The 21405-nt window shown below is 55.2% G+C and overlaps 6 protein-coding genes across 6 annotated transcripts; 2 read left to right on the top strand and 4 right to left on the bottom strand.

Moving 5' to 3' along the window:
* Positions 1 to 1574: 1574 nt before the first annotated feature.
* rga4 (putative Rho-type GTPase-activating protein 4) lies at positions 1575 to 5506 on the top strand (the record flags this gene model as incomplete). Its single annotated transcript, XM_037323696.1, has 5 exons — positions 1575 to 1652; positions 1726 to 3244; positions 3314 to 5122; positions 5176 to 5309; positions 5363 to 5506. The coding sequence occupies 5 exons, from the start codon at positions 1575 to 1577 to the stop codon at positions 5504 to 5506; spliced, it is 3684 nt and encodes a 1227-aa protein (XP_037178134.1).
* A 752-nt stretch (positions 5507 to 6258) lies between these two features.
* Positions 6259 to 7137, bottom strand: CGCA056_v008448 (uncharacterized protein; the record flags this gene model as incomplete). Its single annotated transcript, XM_037323695.1, has 2 exons — positions 6259 to 6968; positions 7023 to 7137. The coding sequence occupies 2 exons, from the start codon at positions 7135 to 7137 to the stop codon at positions 6259 to 6261; spliced, it is 825 nt and encodes a 274-aa protein (XP_037177648.1).
* A 1693-nt stretch (positions 7138 to 8830) lies between these two features.
* Positions 8831 to 9391, bottom strand: vlmB-1 (Verlamelin biosynthesis protein B; the record flags this gene model as incomplete). Its single annotated transcript, XM_037323694.1, has 1 exon — positions 8831 to 9391. One exon carries the CDS (start codon positions 9389 to 9391, stop codon positions 8831 to 8833), a length of 561 nt encoding a protein of 186 aa, XP_037177645.1.
* A 520-nt stretch (positions 9392 to 9911) lies between these two features.
* CGCA056_v008446 (putative transporter) lies at positions 9912 to 11737 on the bottom strand (the record flags this gene model as incomplete). The annotated part of the gene is made up of 3 exons (XM_037323693.1): positions 9912 to 10888; positions 10940 to 11287; positions 11347 to 11737. The coding sequence occupies 3 exons, from the start codon at positions 11735 to 11737 to the stop codon at positions 9912 to 9914; spliced, it is 1716 nt and encodes a 571-aa protein (XP_037178071.1).
* A 618-nt stretch (positions 11738 to 12355) lies between these two features.
* CGCA056_v008445 (uncharacterized protein) lies at positions 12356 to 13342 on the bottom strand (the record flags this gene model as incomplete). The annotated part of the gene is made up of 1 exon (XM_037323692.1): positions 12356 to 13342. The coding sequence occupies one exon, from the start codon at positions 13340 to 13342 to the stop codon at positions 12356 to 12358; it is 987 nt and encodes a 328-aa protein (XP_037178496.1).
* Positions 13343 to 18857: 5515 nt separating this feature from the next.
* Positions 18858 to 19771, top strand: CGCA056_v008444 (uncharacterized protein; the record flags this gene model as incomplete). Its single annotated transcript, XM_037323691.1, has 2 exons — positions 18858 to 19404; positions 19461 to 19771. The coding sequence occupies 2 exons, from the start codon at positions 18858 to 18860 to the stop codon at positions 19769 to 19771; spliced, it is 858 nt and encodes a 285-aa protein (XP_037178497.1).
* Positions 19772 to 21405: the final 1634 nt, after the last annotated feature.

Raw genomic sequence — 21405 nt, 5'->3', positions numbered from 1 at the left:
GCCTGTGCAGAAGTACATGCGCCTTGGAGACTCGATACCTTGGCCGGTATTTTGTCGGCGCCCTGCATGCCAGATTCCCACACAAGCCACCAACATCAATCCAACAACGTACTGCGTAATTCAGGGTCAGGTACGGTAAGGTAAGGTAAGGTACCTACCTACCTTGGAGAGACAGAACCTCACCTCCGGGACTCCAAAGTAGGGCCAACCTGGGAGACAGCGGTACCGCTGTCTGGCTGCCGTCGACCTCCCACTCCCGCCCCGTCCCTCCCTCCGTACCGCACCGCCCCGACCGAAGGACTCCAGAAGCCCTCCTGTCAGACTGCTGCTCTTTCCACCTCCCGTCACCCGGCTCGCAATCCCCCAAAATCCACAATCGGTCTCACTATCTCCTCCCCCAAAACCCCCAAGAACCCCCAAACTACTGTCCAAATACACGCACACACAAGTGTCCTCTCCTCCCCCCCCCCCCCCCCCCCCCCCCCCCAAATTCCACGTCAAGCGCCACCTTCCCACCTCATCCCCTAGAGCCGTCCTCCGGCTTGCATCGAAGGCAGCGACGGCTTCCTCCTCCTTGTCATTCGCGCGTGCACTAACATCCCGTCTTCCACATCACCTTCCGTCACTAACGCAAGGCCCGCGCGTATCCCACACCCTGCCTCATTAGAGCACTCATTCACTCACTTGTACCTCCTTACGGGCCTGGACAGCCCCCCTGAACCTGTCCAAGGCACCCGTGCCTCTCTGATCCCTACGTGGTCCCTCCTCTCCTCGTCCTCTCTTCTGCTAAGCTGGTACCACCTGGCCAAGCCCTGGCTTGCCATAGTCAACATAGTCTCGCCCGTCCTCCACGTCGGCCGTCGCACCTCTCCATCGTCCCGACGATTCGAGGGCCTAGGTCCTGATCAAAATCTCCAATTTCACGCTTTCGTGTCAGCTTCAGCTATTGTTGTTTTCTCCTTCTGCTTCTTCTTCTTGGTCTTGGTCTTGGTCTTGCCTCGTCTGCCAGACCAGGAGGTCAGCCGCCAGCTACTTCGCAGAGCAGCTCACCTTACCCTGACTTTGATCGACCGCCCGACGCCGCCCTTTTTCGCCCCCCTTCAGAGGCACCGAGCCCTCGAGTATCCGTACCGCAAGTCCATTTTCGAAGTTTCCCCTCTTCGACGAATTACCTCAACCCGCCCAACCAAAAGTCGTACGAACCTACGCTACCTCGACGGTACCTCTCACCCCAAAGCTGCCACGCACCGCCACCGCTGCCCTGGTTCCATCTCCTGCTTTTCATCCCTCTGTGTGGGCTGGCTACCATCGCGACCCCGAGCACCTCACCGAGCGCCATCCATTCGACGCTACTCTCCCGACGTATACGCTCCCTCTGCCGAGCTCCTGGCACGAGCCGCACAGCCTGCCACCCCTTCCCTCTTCGTCGTCCCATGATACGACTTTTCTCGGTCGATCATTTGCTCACCGACCATCCTGCTGCCGACGCAACGTTCATGATCCTCGAAAAATCCCATCCCATCTGTTAGAAATTTGTCGTGACAACGTCCCGTTACGAGGACGAATTGCCCGTCATGGCTGCCGTCATGGAGGACTACTTGGAGAGCCCCATGGACGCTGACGACGTCTTCCCTTGCAAAGGCTGCGGAGAGGTATGATGGCCCACCCCCATTAACTTCTGCCCGTCTGCGAGCACGTACTGATGGCGGTGCCCTACCCGACTAGATCCTAGAAGAGGGCAAAGCGTTCGAACTTGGTATGTCTGCTCAGCTGCTTCTTTTCCCCCTCGCTTTCCTCTACCTGCCCTACTCAGTTGCATGCTGTCCGCTCGGCGTCGTCTACTGTCTTGCGAATATCGCTATGATATCCCCCATGGCCATGTCACCGGCAGTCTCCAAGTTCAACAATGCTAATGAGTCTCCTCCCGATGCAGCCGGCAACCGATGGCATCTCAACTGCTTCCGCTGCAATACCTGCGGCACTCTCCTCGACTCCGACGCGAACCTCCTCCTGCTCGGCGATGGGTCGCTCATCTGCAACAACTGCACATACAGCTGCAGTGCTTGCGGAAACAAGATCGAAGACCTCGCCATCCTCACTGGTGACCAAGCGTTCTGCGCGACGTGCTTCCGGTGTCGCAACTGTAAGAGAAAGATTGAGAACCTGCGATACGCGCGAACCTCCCAGGGGATCTTCTGCATGAGCTGCCACGAGTCGCTCATGGCAAGACGAAGGAAAAAATCAAAAGCAGCAGCCCAGGCCAAGTCGCGGGAGAAGGACGGGTCTCCTATGATAACCGACAAGTCCTTGCCCGCCCTTCCGCCCAACGCCATACCTCCAAATGCCTTTTCCGACACTCGAGTCGACCCTGATTCTGATACACCGACTGAATTGTCACCTCGACCCCGCCCCGCCTACAGCAGAAACGATTCGTCGTCCAAGAACAGCAGCCGACCATCGCGCTCCCCTGAGCGCCCTTCAGAAAATACTAAGGACGGGCTGTCTTTGCCCCCATCCAACTACCGCAACAATCGCAATTCGACAATCGTTGCCCCAAACAATCACGCCGGCGACACCAACGGTGGCGATGATGGCTTTTTCATCCCGGTGGCTCTGGATCCGTCACCGATTTCGAATACTGCCCCACGTTCGACGTCGGAAAACTTGCCATGCGCTTCCAAGAAAGACAAGGATTATTTCAACAGCGTGCCTCGAGCTAGCACCGACAAAAAGAACGATTCCTCGGCTTCAACGCCGCACATTGCTTTCCAAGAGAAGGGTCGTCAGACTTCATCCGACTACGAGTCGGGATCGGTCAAGCTGCCGCTGCGGAAAACATCCAAGTCGTCGAGAGACCCTCGCGCATCAGTCAGCAACGACGAGAGGACACAAAAGGTGACCGCCGGCAAGCTGTCGCCATCTATCGATGAGTTCAAGTTGCAGGATGCGCCCAAGAGTAAGAAGTTGATCAGTCCAAGAAGCGCATCGCATTCCGCCGCCATGACCCCTGAAAGCGGAAGTGCCAAGAGCAGTGACGGTGTTCTGCGCAAAGACAAGGAGCCATTCCCGAGCTTGCCTTCGTCTGATTCTCCTCCCCGCATGGGTAACGGAACCCCGAGATCGTCCCAGGACTCGAGACAGCGAGATGAAGGCGATGTGCGACCCTCCATGGACTCCATCTCTTCATCTCGAACAGACGTGACGGCCAAGTCCATCACCAGAAAGGAATTGCCCACCCGCAACGGTATGCTCTCGAACCCATGTTTTATATCGATGCAGGACGCACTGACTCTAACTTTCTCTCTCTCTACAGCTAACGGCAAGACCGTCGGCCCTGCTGGGCGATCCAACACATATGATGAGACAAGCTCATCGGGACTTTCCGCTGCCGCGCGCCCGAATATGACTGAGCACAAGCTCAGCGACACCTACATGCAGCCCCGAGCACCCCCGCAACCGCCTGGAGCTCCCGCGAAAACCCCCAAACCTCCCGCAAAGGATCAGGCGAATGCGTCAAGCGAAGAGAAGATTTCGCCCAAGCTACCGAGATGGAGTGCAGGTGGCGACTTCAGTATGGACGAGGACATGGCTAGGATCCTGGGCACTGACGAAGGTTCTTCATCGATACTTCGTCGTGTGTCAAACGCCGTTCGTCATGGTCGCACCAACAGCACCGAATCCAGTCACCCTCAAATGCCTCAGCACCCTCACAGAGTTACCGGCCACACAAGGAGTATTAGCGAGACCACCCGTGGTACACCATCCCCTCGCTGGCCAAAGACGCCCATCGCCGAGGATCCATCGAACCACGAGATAATCAGCAGTCCCATCTCGCTTCACTCAAGCGACGATCCAGCTCTGCTTAAGCGGCAGCTGCGAAACTCGGAAAACCGCGTGGCCGAGCTTGAGAGACAGTTCACATCTGAGAAGGACCTGAAGCGACTGAACAAGACCCTAATCGAGAAGCGCAAGACCGTCTCGGTATTGGACACCCAGACTGAGATTATGATCAGGCAGTTGGAGGTACTGGCTGGATACGTCGAACGTGCGAAGGAAACGAAGAAGCCTGTGGATCCCCGCGATCTCGAGGACTCCGCGATCAAAGAGTTCGTGCAGAAGCTTGATAAGGTCAAGCAGACCATGAGCGCCGCTATCGAGCAGCTTCACGCCGAGCGTGACGAGTTGATCGACGAAAAGAACCAGGCTATCGCCGACAGGGATCGTGCTCTGCTCGAGTTTGAGCAGCTCTCATCCAAGAACGCCCAGCTCGCCGACATGAATAACGATCTCACCCACCAGATCCAAGAACGCTTCAAGTCTCAAATCGGGGGCGAACTCAAGTCACCCAACGGTCTAGGCATCTACAGTCAAAGCAAGGTGTTCTCTTCATCTAATTTGAATTTGGCGGACTCTGCCAGCATGACCACTACACTTGTCCACGAGACAGAGGAGCCTGTTGTGGAGGCCAGGCCAACGGTTGTTGATATTCGCAAGGGCCAGGTCAAGAAGTTCAACTGGAAAAAGGGAGGCAAGAGCATGGCGCAGAACGTGGCCAAGGGTGTCAACCGAGCCGTCGTCGCATTCCAGAATGATCGTGAGCGTGGCATACACCAGCCAGGGCTTACAGGCGACAATATCGGCTTGCCATACAACATGACTGTATCTCAAGTCGAAGCTCCGAGTACTCAGCTTCCGAACAACGCCCAGAAAGGTGCACCTTCGCAACAAAGCTTTGGTTTCTTCGGAAAGAAGGCTGCCGGCAAGTCGATGTCTACAACAAATGTGGCAACACCCGCAATTGCCGAGGCACCTTCTACTTTGTTCGGCTCTGACCTTGTTGAGAGAGCCGACTTCGAGCGCCGCACAATTCCCAGCGTTGTCACTCGATGTATCGAGGAGGTAGAGCTCCGTGGTATGGACATTGAGGGTATCTATCGAAAGACGGGTGGCAACTCTCAGGTGAAGATGATTCAGGAAGGGTTTGACAAGAGCGAGGATTACGACATCTCGGACCCCGGCCTCGATATCACGGCAGTGACAAGTGTGTTGAAGCAATACTTCAGGAAGCTTCCAATCCCGCTGTTGACGTTTGATATCTACGACAGGGTGCTTGAGTCCAATGGTAGGTTTGTTCCCGAAGCAAATCGACCCCAAGTACTGACAATCTCTTCTCAGCCATCACGGATAAGACTGAGCGCTGCGATCACCTTCGCAACGTGTTCGGTTCCATGCCAGAGCGTCACCGCGACTGCCTTGAGTTCCTCATGTTTCATCTTGCGCGGGTGGCTCAAAGAGAGCCCGAGAATTTGGTTTGTCTTCTTCACAATGGCTTAGTGCGTGGTGTAGCTAACCGGCGGCTTAGATGTCTCCCAAAAACCTGGCGGTTGTGTTCGCTCCGACAATCATGAGAGACACCAGCCTCGAGCGAGAGATGACAGACATGCACGCCAAGAACTTGGCTGTGCAGTTCGTCATTGAGAACACCCATGCCATCTTCATCGATTAAACAGTTGGCCTTGGATGGACTATTGCCGTGTTGGAAAAAAGAAAACTTGTATATATCCACACCCCCACGACCTTACGCCTTCGACCGCTTTTCTTTTACCATTCCTAGCTCGGAGACGACCTGCCCATCGCTGACGGCCTTTGACTTTTCACCTTTGGATTTCCGTTTTTTCAGTTGACCGTTGCCACGACTGCAGAAAAAGGGGCGTTCCATGCTAGGAAGCTTTAATGATATCCACATTTCTTGCCTCGGGGCACGGAAGGAGTTTCTTGTTTCTCAACGGCGGGTTTGGGAATAAGAACCGGCGGGACATGTTTACATTCGTTGCGAGCGCACTTTTAACTCTCACTCGTTGGCTTCCGAGTGCTGAGCATGACTTCATTTGCGGCGGTGTTTTTTATTTTTATTTTTTTTAAGCGAGCTGTCGAAGGGGTGGTGCAGACGATGACGCATGGTGGATGACGAAGCATGAGGATGGCTGACGGGAGGCATGATAGCTGCACACAGGAGGGGTGACATTGCGGAACAAGGGCATTTGAAGCAGTACCGTTGCAAATATCAACCGGATGGTTTAGCCATCTCATTTTCTGAGGAGAAAAAAAGAACCAAAAGCAGAAGAAAAAAAAAAGAACCGAAGTTTTAAACCCCTCAATGCCTGCAACCATATAATATGTGACGTGTGGTATCAAACTGTGTAGGCAATTGAAAAAGAAATTTACGCCGCCGTACTGTATGCGCTTCCAGGCACTTGCTCACTTGGAGTTGCCAACCATGCGCTTCACCTTCTCTAGCAATAACGAGCTCTCCCGGCCAAGCTTCCGTTGACCGTTCTCGCTGCCCTTGCGGGCCTTGGCCATGGCGCGACGGAACCTCTCACGATCGGCGACCTTGCGCTCGCGCTCCTCGCGACGACGCTGGATCTCGGCGCGACGGGCCTCGGCCTCGGCCTTGCGTTTCTCGGCGTGCTCCAGCTGTTTCTCGTAGTAACCTGGCTTGCGAGGGCGGCGGGGCTTGCGCGGCTCATAACGGTCGACGCCCGCGTCGTCCTCGCCGTCCTTGCCGTCTGCATCATGGTCGTTTTCGTCTTCTCCTTTGCCGTGCTTGCGCTTGACGGCGATGGTGTTTGGGTTGGGTAGCTCGCCGTCGTTGGCAATCAGGTCTGAGCGGGTCGGGTGGACTTCTGAGGGGTCGGGGCCTGATGGCGTCGGCTTTTCTTCAGATTGTTCGAGTTCTGGTGACGTGGAGTCCACTTGAGGTGCCTCTGATGTCTGTGGCTCATTCATGGGTTCGTCCTCATCGTCGCTAGAGTCGGCAAGCTGCTGCTGCTGCTGCTGCTGCTGCTGCTGCTGCTGCTGCTGCTGCTTCTTGGATGACGATTGAGCAGCGAGCTCCCTCTCTTTGATCTTGGCGTATTGCTTCTTGATCTTGGCCTTGTGGATGAGTTCTGCCTTCTTCTTTTCGACTGTGAGGCCTGTTAGCGACTGAGATTGCTGTGTTCAGCAGACGGGAAACCCACCCTTTCTACGCCAGGGCCCCTCGGGCAGGTTCTCTGGGCCAACTCGGAAACCCTTGCGAGGCTTCTTGAATGCATTCGAGGATGCTGCGCCCTCGGCGGCGCGCTTAGGAGCCATTTTCCGGGAAGAGAGGGCGTGTGTGTGTGTGTGTTCGGCGTTGGTGAGAGATGATCTCGGCGGCCGACGAGATACGAGTGCGCCGCCTTTCTGCTTCGGTGAGTGGATTTGTCTCGCGATTCGTCTGAGCGTCTGTAAATTGAGATTTGGTCCGAGTCAGTACCAAAAGGCTCTGCGAATCCCTATGTTGAAATCCGGAAACGCGAGAGTGAGATGGCGGATGTAATTGAAGATGAAGGATGAAATTTTAGGTGGATCCGGGGCGAAGTCCCAAAAATCGGGTCCCAAATAGGTCTAGCGTGGTGACCCGCTTTGGTCAGTCAACGTCTCGTCGTTGGAGCCGCAGGACGTATTCTGCAGACTTCACCTCACTCTCCACGTCTACGATATCGGCCAACATTAACGGCACCTAGACAGGTCTCTTCTACTCTGCTTCATTTGCTGTAATAAATTTCTTCAGCACTACTTTATACCCCGTATACTCGACGCCCTGACTCGGCGGGTGTCGTAGGGACGCCTGGCATCCAAACTGGCTGACATGAAAATGCGGCGCGAAGCGTTTTGCAGCTCCATTTCGAAAGACGTATCAAGTGTTAGAAACCGACTCCTTAATTAGCGAGGTAAGCTTCTAGTTCACGTGCTTTCCACTGATTCATTATCGCCGGAAGCCTCATCTTCCCTTGCAGGAGAGTAGGTAAACAAGTATTATCAGCACGTTGGCCGGAAAACTCTGCACAAGAGGAAAACAGGAACCTCGTAAGCTAGGCTGTAAAATCAGGAGGCATCTGGCCCAGCAAGTATCGACAGTGTTTATGGGTCCACCCTTTGGGGTCATTGATAAGGTAGGTTGCTGATCCGTGGTCCCAGCAACCCGGACAGCGAAGGCAACCACGAACCTCAGGTGCCTTCCCAACTCAACCCTCACACCCTGCTGGAACATTCGTGCAAAGGTATATGCCCCCTAAAAAAAAAAGGAGAGCTCCCATCACAAGTTGGGCATTGATGCGAGCCTTTGGCTCAGTCGGTAAAAGCACAGTTGGCGTGCTCAGATAGAGGCCGTATAAATACCACCAAGTTCGAGTCTCTATTGACTTGTGTGTTCTCAACAAGCTCGAGGTGGCGCGCTATCGCAGCGCGTTGTTAAACTTTTGCCTTTTCTTCGTTTTGCTTCCCTTTTTTTTTTTTTTTTTTTTTTTTTTTTTTTTGATACTTTTAGGGTTGTAAAATTATGTCGATGTGAGTTCCAGAGGTGGTGATGGCGGCATGGTATTTTGGTCAGAACGAACCATTTTAGGTGGTGGGGCGGATGCTCCCTGTGCGTCTCTTGAGCAAATACAAGTCTCCCGCTTCATGAAGCCCGACCCTTCTTTCTCAAAAAGAGAGAGAAAAAAAAAAGGGACTTCATTTAAACGTTAGGTGGTCATCTCAATTTACCGTTGTCGCTGCACGCGGTCCCATTGATCACGCATCATGCTTGTCATCAGCGCCACCTGGGACATCTTCTCATCCTCGATATCTACCGTTTACTTTTGCTTCTCTCCAGACTCTAATGCCGAATTGGACCGTCCTTTCACATTCATCACATCTACTCAAAACAATACCGGCCTTCCGATGTCTACTCTATACAAAAACCAAATATCTAGATACTTACGGCAAGCTGCAGCTTCCCTCTGCGCACCACCCTTCTCGTCACTCACAGCTTCTCCTTAACCTTGACATACAATGACTCCGCCTTGGCCAAGACCTGGCCGTCCTTGTCCTCGATCACGCCCTCGATCCAGTACTTGCGCCCTTCGACCTTTTTCACCGTAGCCACCACCAAGATGTTCTGCGGCGTCTGAACGGGCCTGACGTACTGCGTATTGAGATACGCCGTCATGTACGCCCCGTCTGGGATCAGCCCGTTGATCTTGTTTACCGGGAACACCAGCCCGATAACCTCGTCCAGAATCGTAGCCACGACCCCCCCGTGAGAGACATTGGGGTACCCGTTGACCCCGTGCCGCAGGGTCAGCAATGCCTTGACCTCGCGAATCATGTTCTCCCCAGAAGCAGCGGATGGCCGCTTGTACAGCGTTAGGAACGCCGCGATGGTCTTGTCGGTGTGCAGCGTTGTCGAAAAGAGCTCGTCTTCAGTGTCCTGCTTCGGGAACCGCGACGACGCCGTCTCGCGGACCGTCCCCGGCGCATCGATATGCGCCGCGGCCCATGGGATCGAGAGGAAGTGCTTAGCGTCTGGATTTTCCGACTTCATGGTTGCTGTGGTTGTTATTGTTTTTGCCGCCGCGGCTGGTGACCGGTGAGACGGGATTGCTGCCAAGCTGTGGGTGATGGGCCGGATCTTGATGGAATTGATGTATTTCTTGAATAATAACATGACACACGGTCGCGCCTCACTAAATGAGTGATAATGGCTCCTTTTCACCCTGAGATCGATGGCAGACTGAATTGAGGATGGGGCTGTGAGAAGTCCACCTCCGGCGTTCGGATACCGAGTGACGGTAGATGAATGGGGCCGAGGTCTAATCAGATCCATCTCCACACATATCGCCTGGGGTCTGAACTGGGTAACTGGCCCGTGCACGGGGTGTTCATGTCGACTTGGGACCTTGGCTCCAACAGTTTGGATGAGGCGTAGCAACTGTCCACAGATGTGGAAACGTCTGCGCTGATCTTCATTGGCACCCTAAATGACGCGTTCTAACACCATGTCGGGAGAGATAAAACCCCCTACTCAGAATCTAAGTTGTCCGACGATAATGTTTTCCAGGCTATCAAAGCATGTATCTCAAGTTTTCATTCACTGTCTTTGAACGCCCAACAGAACCGACGAGGCCTTGTTCTTCTTCCACATCAACGCTGTCTGCGGTTGATGCGTCTATCTTTCGGTTCAAGAAGCCGAGGTAAAATCTTAGGATGAGCGCGAGAACAGCTACAGCGAGCATCGCGCATGCGCAGGTTCGCATGCCAGGCGCATAGAAGGGTGCATCTCGATCCGGATACAACCTCGTCCCCACGATTGGTCCACATTGCCCAATGAATTGCATCAAGGCGAATCCACCCCCTTGCCTACTTTCGGAGGGCTGGTTATTGATGCTCCATGCGATGGTGAGTGTCACCACGTTGAAGAATCCTATCGCAGCGGGATACACAGCCAGGTAGCGCAGCGGCGGAGGCAGGCCGAATGGCTCTGAAAATGCCAAGGCGGCATATCCAGCCGCCGATGCGAGAGCGTGGAAGATTATTGGGCCCGATCGAATCTGAAATCGGTCGGACAAGTGTGCCGTCAGCAAAACAAAGAGGAAGGCCAGAAAATAAGGAGGTACACTAAGCCCCTGTGATTCCAAGCGGGAGTGACCCATCTCGTGAAGAATCTTAGGCAGGAACACGGGCAGGGAAGAGTACGCCATGTTGGTTAGAAAGAGCATTGCAGCCGTCAACCAGGCCATTGGATCGCAGAGGATGACAACCACTTCGCGAAGCTTCAGACCAGGGTCCTTCTTTTCGCCACGTGTCTGATGCGGTTTCTGATGTCGAAGTCGGAGTCGTGCCACTTTGCGTTCTCGTGCCGTGAGATACGGTGCCGTCTCCGGAGTGTCCGGGATAATGTGCCAGGCAGCTACAGCTACCAGGACGGAGGGGAACCCCTCGACTAGAAAAAGTAGGCGCCACGGAGCAATTGGGCCATATTCAGCGAAATTGATGATCAGCCAGGCCAGTGAAGACGCAAAGGTTGTCGCTAGCGGCGCAGCTACACATAGTCAGTGCCTTGAGGCGGAGGGCGTTGTCGAGTCAGACGAACCTGATATGAAGATAGCAGTACGGAACGCAAGTTCCTCCCTCTTGAAAAAGAAGGACAAATAGAACGGAATCCCAGTGAACCCTGCTTCTCCAATTCCCAGCAGAACGCGGAAAAAGATGAGCATTGGATAGGACACGGCGACTGACTGGAGCGCAGCGGTCAAGCCCCATGATAAGACAATCATGGAGACATATATATGTGCCGGAATAAGCTTCCACAATAACGACATCCATTCGAAGGCGATGTACGCGATGTAGAAGGCTGTCAGCGTCCATTCGTACCATCCATCCCAAGGCGGCTGCGATTGAAGATCCTCATCCATGCCTGCAATGCGCGCGTTGCCGATATCTGTGTGCGACATTTGATCAGCATCAACATGGCTAGAGGTGTTGCAATGGTAAACAAACTTGACCGATCCAGAAAGCTCAGCATGAACAGAAGCGCCACGAACAGAACCAACCGCCTATCGAATTTGCGAACAACTGCGCATTCCTCATCTGGGGTGTATAGTTGAAAGCTTGAAACGGTGCTGTCGCTCATCCGTCTCCGTGAAGAAAACGAGTCGTCTTCGCCTCCATCGTCCTTCTTTCCTGCTGGGTTTACCAAGCTCTTGAGCTCATAGGCCTGGCCTCCGCCGAGCTCTGCCTCACGGAATTGCAAATCCCCTTCCGCATCGTCGAGCTCGAAATTGCTGTCCAAGTCGAATTCGGCTGTTGTTTGGGCGACCGATGGAGACGGCGACGTTTCGCCGGCCCTCGAGGAGGCGTCAGGGACGCGAAGCCTCGAGAATTGGGCCATGATGAGATATCATACGTATCGACGTGTGCGAGACCGCAAGGTGGTCACGGTCCGTGACGGAGAGGAACTGTTAATTAAACCATGGAAACAGGAAAGGCTGCAGCTGGCCGACTCGTGCACCAATTCGCACGACGCAAGCAGTGTAGGTAGCCGCACAATCGCATGGGGAAAATGGGCGTTGGGGATGGCTTTAGTCCATGTTGGTGTCTCGAAGGAGCGAGCTGGGCGCGTTCCTGCTAAAATACCTGGAACAGCCATACAGCTCAGGTGAGAGGCCTCGGCCAATGACGTAGCAAGCCAACCCCTGCCATCGCAACGCGGAAAGCTGGGGTTGCAGGGGGCGCTCATTGCGGCTGCAGTTAGTGGACTGAGGGAGGACGACGATCAAGGCGGTAATAAATCATGACAGGTTTCCATCATTTTCTTTTGAATGTAAACAAATCTTTTATTATTCGCCGTCGCTTTGTGATAATGCTCCCTTCCGTAGAGTTTGCTCGGCCAGAATTGGGGATATCATGAGGTCGATGTTGCGTGGTGTTCGGGCCAGAACAGCAAATGCAACGATTACACGCACATGATAACAAGCCTTCCCCGATGCGCTCCGTAGACTAAGGGCTTTCATGGCTCGTCTTTTTTCCCAAAGAGCCTCCTGAAGCCACCACCCTTGGGCGTCTTGGGCCTAAAGTCCATAGATGGCTTCGTTTGTAATAGTGCTGGCGTTTCCCCCGTGTTCATGTTGGGGTGCTGGAAAAGGGTGCCATAGGGCAGTCCCGCCTCCTTTGGCGAGACTTGTAATTGCTGCGGGGACATTGCCGACGCGAATTGGCTGGCCGGTACGCTTGATATGTACTCCTTGGGCGAGGCTGCCGGTCTCGAAGATGGGCCTGCACTCCTATCGCGACCCCTCGGAGTCTCGCTTTCTGCATCCCGTGGGTCGTCCTCCCTCGCTTGCTCCTTGGCTGCACCCATATCTTCGGGGAAGTCGCGCACCTCGTCACCACAGACCACGACATACCATCGGATATCTTCACCACGTTGCAGCTGATCCCTCAGCTTCTCAAACCACCCTGCCTTTTTCCCCGATGTCGAGCCCTTCTTGGCCTTGTAAAACTCATCACTCGGGGTGCTGGCCATGGCCTTTGTCTCGCCCAACCGCTCTTCATAGCGCATGATCTCCTCCGCGATTGAGTTACTCAAATCGATGCGCACGACATGGTCGGCGACGTAGGCGTAGGGGCGGCTGACGTAGCTCAAATCTGTCGGGTCGTATTCTTCGAGCAGCTTCACGGCACTCCAGCTGTTCTGCAACACATCGTCCTCCTCGGGAGGCACAGTTGAGGGTGGCACATCATATTCGTTCCTGAGAACACCAGCTTTGAGAGGCTTGGACTTATTCCGCTTCTTCTTTTCTCGTTGGGCTTCGGTATCTTCGGGAGGTGGTTCGGGGAGAAAATCGAAGAGGGAGTAGAAGGATTCGAGAATAGCGGGAGAAGAGTTTGGCGCTATGATCCATTCCGGGGCGGCATCATCGATATTTTGGACAACGACAAAAACTCGAATACTTCGGCGGTCCCAACGAAAGCCGTGACAGAGATAGGTAGGCATGGCGGGTAGTTGCGATAGAGCTTGGATGGGCGCGGAGGGGTTGAGAAAGATAGGACGAAGCAGCGGATTGGTGGGGGAACGGAGGGAGCGCAGGGGATACGGGTACGATAACGAGCGTGAGGCGGTGGATGACCCCGGAGCTGGGGGGTCGGCCGGGAGCTCGAATGGCCAAAGGTTGAAAGATGAACAGGTCCTGTCGTTGGCGTCGTCTTGGTTGATGCCGTTCGGTATCAAGTTACATGAGGTCGCCTATTGAGGCGGGCTACGCCGACGATGGCAAGTCGTGACGACGGCGGACGACGATGGTTTGTCGGTCGTGGTTGACGAGGTGGTGGTCGAGCAGCGCGGAGCAGAGCAGGGCAGGGCAGGGCAGCGCAGAGCAGAGCAGAGCAGAGCAGGCGGGCAGAGGCTGGGAGAAAGGATCAAGATGTGAAAAGCAAGACGAAAGGCTGGTTGCCGACGGGCGCTGAGAGTGGTACGCCGTGCATTATTCAATTTGCGGCCGAGGAAACATGGCTTGTCGCATCGCTCACGCTGGGCTTCGGGGCAACGTCGTGGGCCGACCAATGGCTCCGGACTGGGCGAAGGCGAGCTCGCGTGTTGAGTGGCCAGATGGTGAGGCGGGAGCTGGGAGAATAAGCAAAGATGAGGCCCGGTCGAGGTCGGGTGGTGCAGAGCAGAGCAGAGAGTGCAGCGAGCGAGTGAGGCGAGTGAGTGGGCGTGGGAGAGAAAGAAAAAAAGGGCAACTAGAAAAACCAAGTGGACTGGAATGGAAAGTGAATTGATTGAAGGTTCTCCCGGTCGTGCTCCTGCTCCTGCTCCTGCTCCATACTGCTGCTCCATGCTGCTGCTCCTGTTTAGTGAGTGTCCTGCGTCTGGTGCTCTGCTTGCTCACACCCTGGACCTTACGCCACCCGACCTCATCGGAACGCAACCCGGAGCTGCTGGGTGGTGCTTGCCATTGGGTGTTTTGCACCTGCTCTGGCCTGTGCCAGTCGGGTCCATCCTCTCGACACGGGAACGGGCCTATTTCTGGTACCTTGGGTGCCCAGGTAGGTATACCTAGGTATGTAAGGTACCTATGTGGGTCGGGTAGCTGCGACCTGCTTGCGCCAGTATCAGACGCCACTGTTGGCCCACTGCCTTCCAGGTTACGTACCTAGGTAGGTACCTTACTTGGTTGAGATAGGTACTTAGTCGAGGTGCCTACCTCAGGTGCCTTGAGTAATGTAGATGCCGTCAGAGGAATGAAAGAAGAGACAGATGACGCCCAACTGGACGCACTCTTGAGTGCCCTCCTTCATAAGCCTCCCGTCATCCTCATGGTCCAGGGTGAGAAAATCCCCGAACGCTGCACCTCACCATCTCTTGCCATTCGCAGGCCGTCGCTCGCTTGACCTCAGCGTTCGAGGCCCACACCGCATGCAACCTTGCCCTGAACAGCTTTCACTTGTGCATGTCATCGCAGCCGAGGTTTACCACCCTGCCACTTTCATGTCCGTCCTACGGATACCTGAAGAGCTTTCGCCTGGACCACCTACCTGTCCTTGCCTTGCGGATGCCAATCGGTCTCGCAACCTTGCCAACCACATTGTACTGCATCGTAGGCAGGTTGCGGAAATGGTAGACTTCAAGCCAGATCCGAGGCCAGTGGATGGACACTTTACCTTCGTCACCCCCGACCAGGCACTTGCCCTCAGCCCGTGTGAGTTTCCAGGCCAATCATCACTTGCGAAATGATTTGAGATTTGCCAATGGGGGCATACGCGTTCGTCAACTCTAGCGAAGCGCGGCGGGCGGCATAGTTTCAAGAGCCCATGAAACTGGGGAAGGGAACACGATGAAGCTTAATCCCTGATCCAGTAACGTCTCCGCGTCGCTCGCTGCCATTGCAATGCCAATGACCGCTGCTGCTGCTGCTGCTGCTGCTGGACGTACGTACACGGCCCTGCCCAGGAACACACTCTCGCCCACGCACCGAACACGCGGGGTAACCAAAAATCTTCCCTCCCATCTCGACCGAACGCACAGTCGTTGACACGTTCCTCGGAAACCTCGACGAGTTTCGCGGGGTAAGCATCAGTCCAGTTGCTGCGAGACAAGCCTCGCAACGGCTCAAAGAAGTACCGCAGCAACAACCGCACTCATAATCAACGCGAGAGCCACTCTCGTCAATGTCCGGCTAGACCCGCTAGGTGGGGCCGATTCAGACGGCGCCGCTGTTCGGGAAGCTGTCTCCGCCGGCTGCGACGTGCCGTCCGTGACGCCTGCGGTGGGACTCTTCAGCGAGGTCGTCGGCTCCGAGGACTCGGTCGGCGTCGGGCTGCTGAAAGGCTTGGCACGTCTGCGTCCTCCACTTCTCTGATTCCACCGATAACAGATACGATGCCTCCCGCGCACCTCCCTTGTTAGCACCCAATTTGTCCAGTCCAGCGGTAATAGCCACGACGACCGATCGTGCCTCCACGAAGCACGTATTGACGGGGCTTCTCGCACCCGTCATTGTAGAGCTGCCCGAGGTGGTCCCCACCGAACACCATTCATATTGATCTGAAAGAACATCGTCGCTGCCGGTACCCAGATCGCAGCTCCAAAACTTGGTCGTCCCTGCAGTTGCCGTGTTCGTCCCCGCCCAGAGAGAGCCTTGGTGATGGGTTATGTTGACCGGATAGTATCCCTCATTCTGACATGCTTCGTTTGCGGTAGGGCAAGCGACCTGGTAGGTTGTGTCTGTTGGGTCATAGCTCACGACGGAGGCCTCGAGACTGCCTGTCGGATGAGAGTCGTAAACGAAGAAGAACCGGGCTGGCGCCGTGATGGAGGCTGTCGACTGCGCATTGGCAATTGAAAGGAGCCCTGCGCCCCAAAAGACGAGACGAGCTCTCTGCTTCGTCGACCGTCAAGTTGCCAAATGGTGCTTGAGAAGCACGTGACTACGGCGGGCGATGTCTTATAAGGGAGACGCAATGGCGAAAGTAGATTGAGCGCATTGCAGGACTTTGTATCATTCGTGAGCATCCCTCACACGCAGGCAGCAGAGGTCATTTCACGAAGCGGCCAGGGTCGCATTGCCCGACTTGTGAGGGACTGGATGCCTGAAGAGGCTTACTAGGCAAATACCCCTTCCGCCAAGGTAAAAATGAAATGATCAAACTTCGTCTGAGGTTTCTACACCTAGGTTGGCGACGTGATGCTCATGGTTCTTTCTTCGGCCAGAAATTGCAATTCAAATGCGATCAAGCCGCCAGTCTCGAGTCAACGGAGCGGAGGGGTGATTCCCTCTGGGAGCACGTCCAACAATCACATCGAGACAGTCTGTGGGCTTTATGAACATGATGGCTGACAGCCGAGTCGGCGATTCTGCCCTTGTTCATGACCTGTCATCCACTTCTTTCTCTTGGCGCCTATTCGTAGGCTCGGATTGGGGAAGGTATCTCCAGTGGAGCCAGGTTACAGTGAAAGAAAGCTCGATCGGAGAGGGTGTGTTGGATCCCGGGATTCTGTGCTGCCTAGATGCTATTTCCAGGGGCCCAGGCACACTGATTGGACGCTCCGCCTCGTAAAGCCACAAATGGCTTGGCCGATTTGGCGGGGGCTGCGGGGTCTGGCGAGACTACCTATACCTATGACAACAGAAACAGGGGGCTAGAAGCTCAGGCCAGCCCCAAGGTGGCCCTCCTCACACAGGGTCATCCTGGAAGAATTGCCCATCTTTTCATCCTTCCATAGCCAGAGACTTCTTGCTGCTCCCGCAAGTAGAAAGAAAAGTCGAAAATCTGCAGATTATTGGGAAATGTCGGTCAAGAGCCGGGGCCGACGAGGTGATGTCGTGTACATTGGTAGGTCAACGATTGCCGGGAGGTTTTCTATTGATCGTTCAGCCCGTCTGACCTGCCTTCGGAGACGACCACACCACCCACATGACTCTGTGCCTTCTGCCGGCGGGACGAAGCGAGGGGAGGAGGAAGAAGGTATTTTCACGACCAGCCCTCCTCCATGGCAGGGCGTTCTCGAGACATCGTAGGGCCGGAAGCGTGGCACTTGGTGCACCACAACTTGCAGCGGGAAGGGCTTAAGCTGGTGATAAAACGATAGCGGGTGCGCCACAACGGCGCCAGAAACAAACATAATCACTCAAGGCAGACGGCGCCTCTCCCTTCGTCCCATGTCTAATCTTGGACTCTTCCTCAGTACACCTGAACACCGCGGCCACGGAATGTCAAAAAGAAAGACTGTCGCCCCAAGAACCTGGCTGACAGAAAAGATAGGTACTAGGTAGGGTTGCAATAGGCACGCAACTGCTACGACTCTGAGCCAAAGGTAGGGGCCCACAACCCGTCCTCAACTTCGGAATCGTACACTACGAATACCTAGCACATGGGTCCCCTTCCGCAGCCGGTCAGCGCTAGACAGCCCAGCAACGCGATGTCGTGATGCTCATCTTTTCTGGATGGAGATTCTACTATGACCCTTTTTCATTGGCCATTTCCCGTCACAACGGTTGGTCCAGGGGGTCTGTCTCCGGTGTGGCCTCGTAGGACAAGGCATCGCCGGTGGATAGTCTGCAACAAAACCAATTTCCGTCATGAAGCTGGAGGGTCGATCACGGTCACGTTGAACAGCCAAGACATGCACTCGCTGGCAGTGGCATATTGCACAACCATGACAAGCTTTCGTGGCTGGTTTGGGACGACTCGCTCACGTATTTGCCTACTTCGCGGCTAAGTCGTTAACGAAGCGCGTCCCAGGCTTCTACCATTCAAAATCTCACCACGGACGATATCCGTACTACCGTAAATTAGAAGGATGTTTAGCTCCGGCCTTACAAACCATGCCGTGCACGATCAGCCCGTTCATCTTAACCAAGCTTTTTTTCTCACCCTGTCCAACCCCGGCTCAGCTCGTCTAAGACAACATTGGTAAAGAGCCAGCCAGGCAGCCGGCATATCAAACCTGCCTACGCCTGCAAGGTGATATGGATGCTGCTGCTGGTCTCGGCCCCCGTTCCCGCAGCCCCCCTGCAATACTTCGCCCGCCGAGTGTGTGTATGGATGGCGATCATGGATTGGATCCCGCTCTGGACTGCCCCCCTCGACTAGTGTAGCAAGCTAGGCGTAGCGACTGTCTCTCCTTGCTGTCCACATGCTAAGTTGACCATCAGCCCAAAGGATGGGTAACACCGCCGGGGGTGAGGGAGGGCAGCAAGTTGTCAGATTTTACTGCAGCTTGGGCTTTAATGTCTTCCCATCCGCCGCTCCTTCGGTTCTTCTCGTAGGTCTAGCTTCATGTCTCCCGTCCCACAACTTGCCAATCCTTTCAGCCAACAAGCACCGCCTCGCCTTTCTTGTATTGCTCTCTGTATTTTGAGCGGGCTATATGAGTAGAGCGGAGTACATAAAAATGGCCCCAGTGGTGAGTCGCCGATCTCCTTCTGTCCTTTGGCTTCCTTCTCCTGCCTTCTGGTTTCCTCAAGTCTTCAACCCTCAGCCAAGACGTGTGGACTGTCCGTACTAAGATGTCGACTCCTCAGCATTATGACGAAGGCCCCGAAGTGGCACCTCATCAAGCATATCCCGAGGTGTACCATCCTCCTGCTCAGTCCTATCCCACCTCGCCCCAACCGCAAGTTGTCACGCCGATAAAGAGAGAGGACTCGACATATGGAGGAGCCTACGCGTCGACGGCAGTTGATCCGTCAGTATATGGCGGCACCGCGGACCATCGTTCGACGTATCATGCACCTGGAGAGTCTGTCGCACCGCAGAAGAGCAGGAAAACCGTCTGCGGCTGCACGTTCCTCGTCTTCATCCTCTCCATCATCATCGCAGTGTTGGCCGCGGCCGTCATCGGTCTGGCAGCAGGAACAGGCGTGGAGGCGAACCGGGCGAACGATGCACTCGATAAGCTCGCGGCCCTCGAGGCTTCGGCTAGCACACAGCGATCTACGACGGTTACGGTGACGGCGGCGAGCTCTTCGGCGACGGCTACTGGGTTCGCTTCCATCTCCAACAATTGCTCCAACAAGGACGAGACGACGACGGGACAGACGTACACCACGGACTGTAAGTTCAATTCCGAGATCACGTTTCGCAGGACCCTCCTTTGACAGGCATGGCAGTCTTCAATAAGGTGACTTTCACCATGTTCTGCAACTCCAACGCCCCTAACGCCCCGTTGATGTCGCTCTTCACCGCCAACTTCAACAACTGCATGGACGCCTGCGCTTCCTTTAGCTCATCCGAGGCCGGCTTCAACGGCAACGCGACGTGCGCAGGGGTCAGCTTCATTCCTCTGTGGACGACGAGATCAGGCGCCGTGGAGGGCAAAGCGCCTGGCAACTGCTACCTCAAGCCGGGCCCTCAAAACCGGACGGCGCTCGAGACGCCAAACATCGGCACTGAGTGCCACGCCGCCATCCTGAACTCGTGATAGGAGGCGGGGAAGCAGGTTGCGTCCGGGGTTAGGGTATCGTTCGGGGTCGGTCAGCGCGCGGGGGCTTCTTATTCTATACCTCCTTGTCATTGCGATTTTCATGTGTACTATCAATTGGTGGCGAGACACTCAACCGGCGGTGGGAGACAGACGACACGCCACAAAAGCTAATGATGAAAAGGATTGAACAACCAAAGCGTACGACTGCCGCCATGGTGAATCCTTGAATGCCGCGCCAGGCGTTGTCTTTTGAATGTCCGGGAATAGCTCAGAGGTATGATGCCGATGAAAACGACAACGACAGACGTAGCGGCGGAAAGGACTAGGACATCCAATGGGCGCCAGAGATCAGAATGAAGCCGAGGACAGCCAATAACACCGGTGCCACCAGAAGAATAAAAGAGATTCCGAGAGCGACGTAAACGGCAACGGTCCGTCATCACCTCTTGCGGCATACGATATTCAGTCCAATCAGGTTTGACTTCGAATGGCCCGTCTGTGTAAGTGAATCACCGCCAGCCAACTCGTTTGCTCGTTGAGTATGCAGGCGTGAGCCACACAGCATAGACTTCCCCAGCAGTCAGCGAACACAGCTATGCGTCGTGCGCTTCCAGTCGTTCGTGGCCGGGGCCTCTCTGGAGCTTGCATGTGACGGAGATGTTGACAGAGATGTCGTAAGGAAACTGCGCCAGGAGATGCCAAAGAGTGTTCTGCACAGAGAACGGTTGGGGACGGCAACACCTTCCACCATGATCCAATTGCTTCGTCGATGTCCTTCTTTTAGTATGGGCAGGTCGTCAGCCAGCCACTCAGCTTACAAGCCGTTGGCATGCTGGCTAGCAAGATGAAATGTAGTCAAGGTCGCTCTGTATTCCGCGCAACATGGAATTCGCACCGTCGTCTCCGCGGCCGGTCAGACGCAGCGTTTCGAGGTTATCCACTTCAAACCGAGGCTGAGCGACGCAAGCCATTACTGTCGGCTGAATGCCTTTGTGAAGTTAGACCTGGGCCAACCAGATGCCAACGGCTCTCCGACCTCGCTGAGAGTCGGCGAAAAGGCCAAGGACAAAAAGGGCTTTGTTCAGGCTTGTGGCACGGCGGTGGGGTCCCCCGAGTGGGTGATCCGACGTTAGCGCAGGCCGAGACAGGGCCCGAAGATGACCTGGTTTCATTAAGACGGCGGTCAGCGGCGGGACGGGATGCGGTTGTCGGCATAATATGGTCATTCATGCCTCCCCCAGATGAGCGCGGAGAAACGGCAGCGTGTGTCGCGGGGCTCTGCGGCGAGACGAGTACGGAGCGGACCGTAGCTCGCAACCCGAACCGGGTTCAAGCCTCGATGGGGATGAAGGAGTCATCTTCGCTTCTCCAGGGCACTTGGATGGTTCGCGATGCCGGCTAATGTTCGCTGAATCAGGCCAGGCCATGTTGGTATGGAGAAAGGCGGCAATGGCGGTTGTCTTTCCGCCAGGAACACAAAATTGTGTCTTCGCGACATGGCGCCACAAGTCCTCGGCCCCAACCTTGACTCGCATGGGAGGGAAGGGAAGGAATGACCATCTTCATGTGCTTCTATCCCGAAGCCGAAGCCGTCCTTTCGACAGTGGTTGCGGTGCGCGGGTAGGGAACCG

This window comes from Colletotrichum aenigma (assembly GCF_013390185.1).
Source record: "Colletotrichum aenigma strain Cg56 chromosome Unknown KSG_Cg56_contig05, whole genome shotgun sequence".
Lineage (NCBI taxonomy): Eukaryota > Fungi > Ascomycota > Sordariomycetes > Glomerellales > Glomerellaceae > Colletotrichum > Colletotrichum aenigma.
The sequence above is the reverse complement of the archived record's forward strand: the minus strand, read 5'-3'. Positions and strand labels throughout refer to the sequence as shown.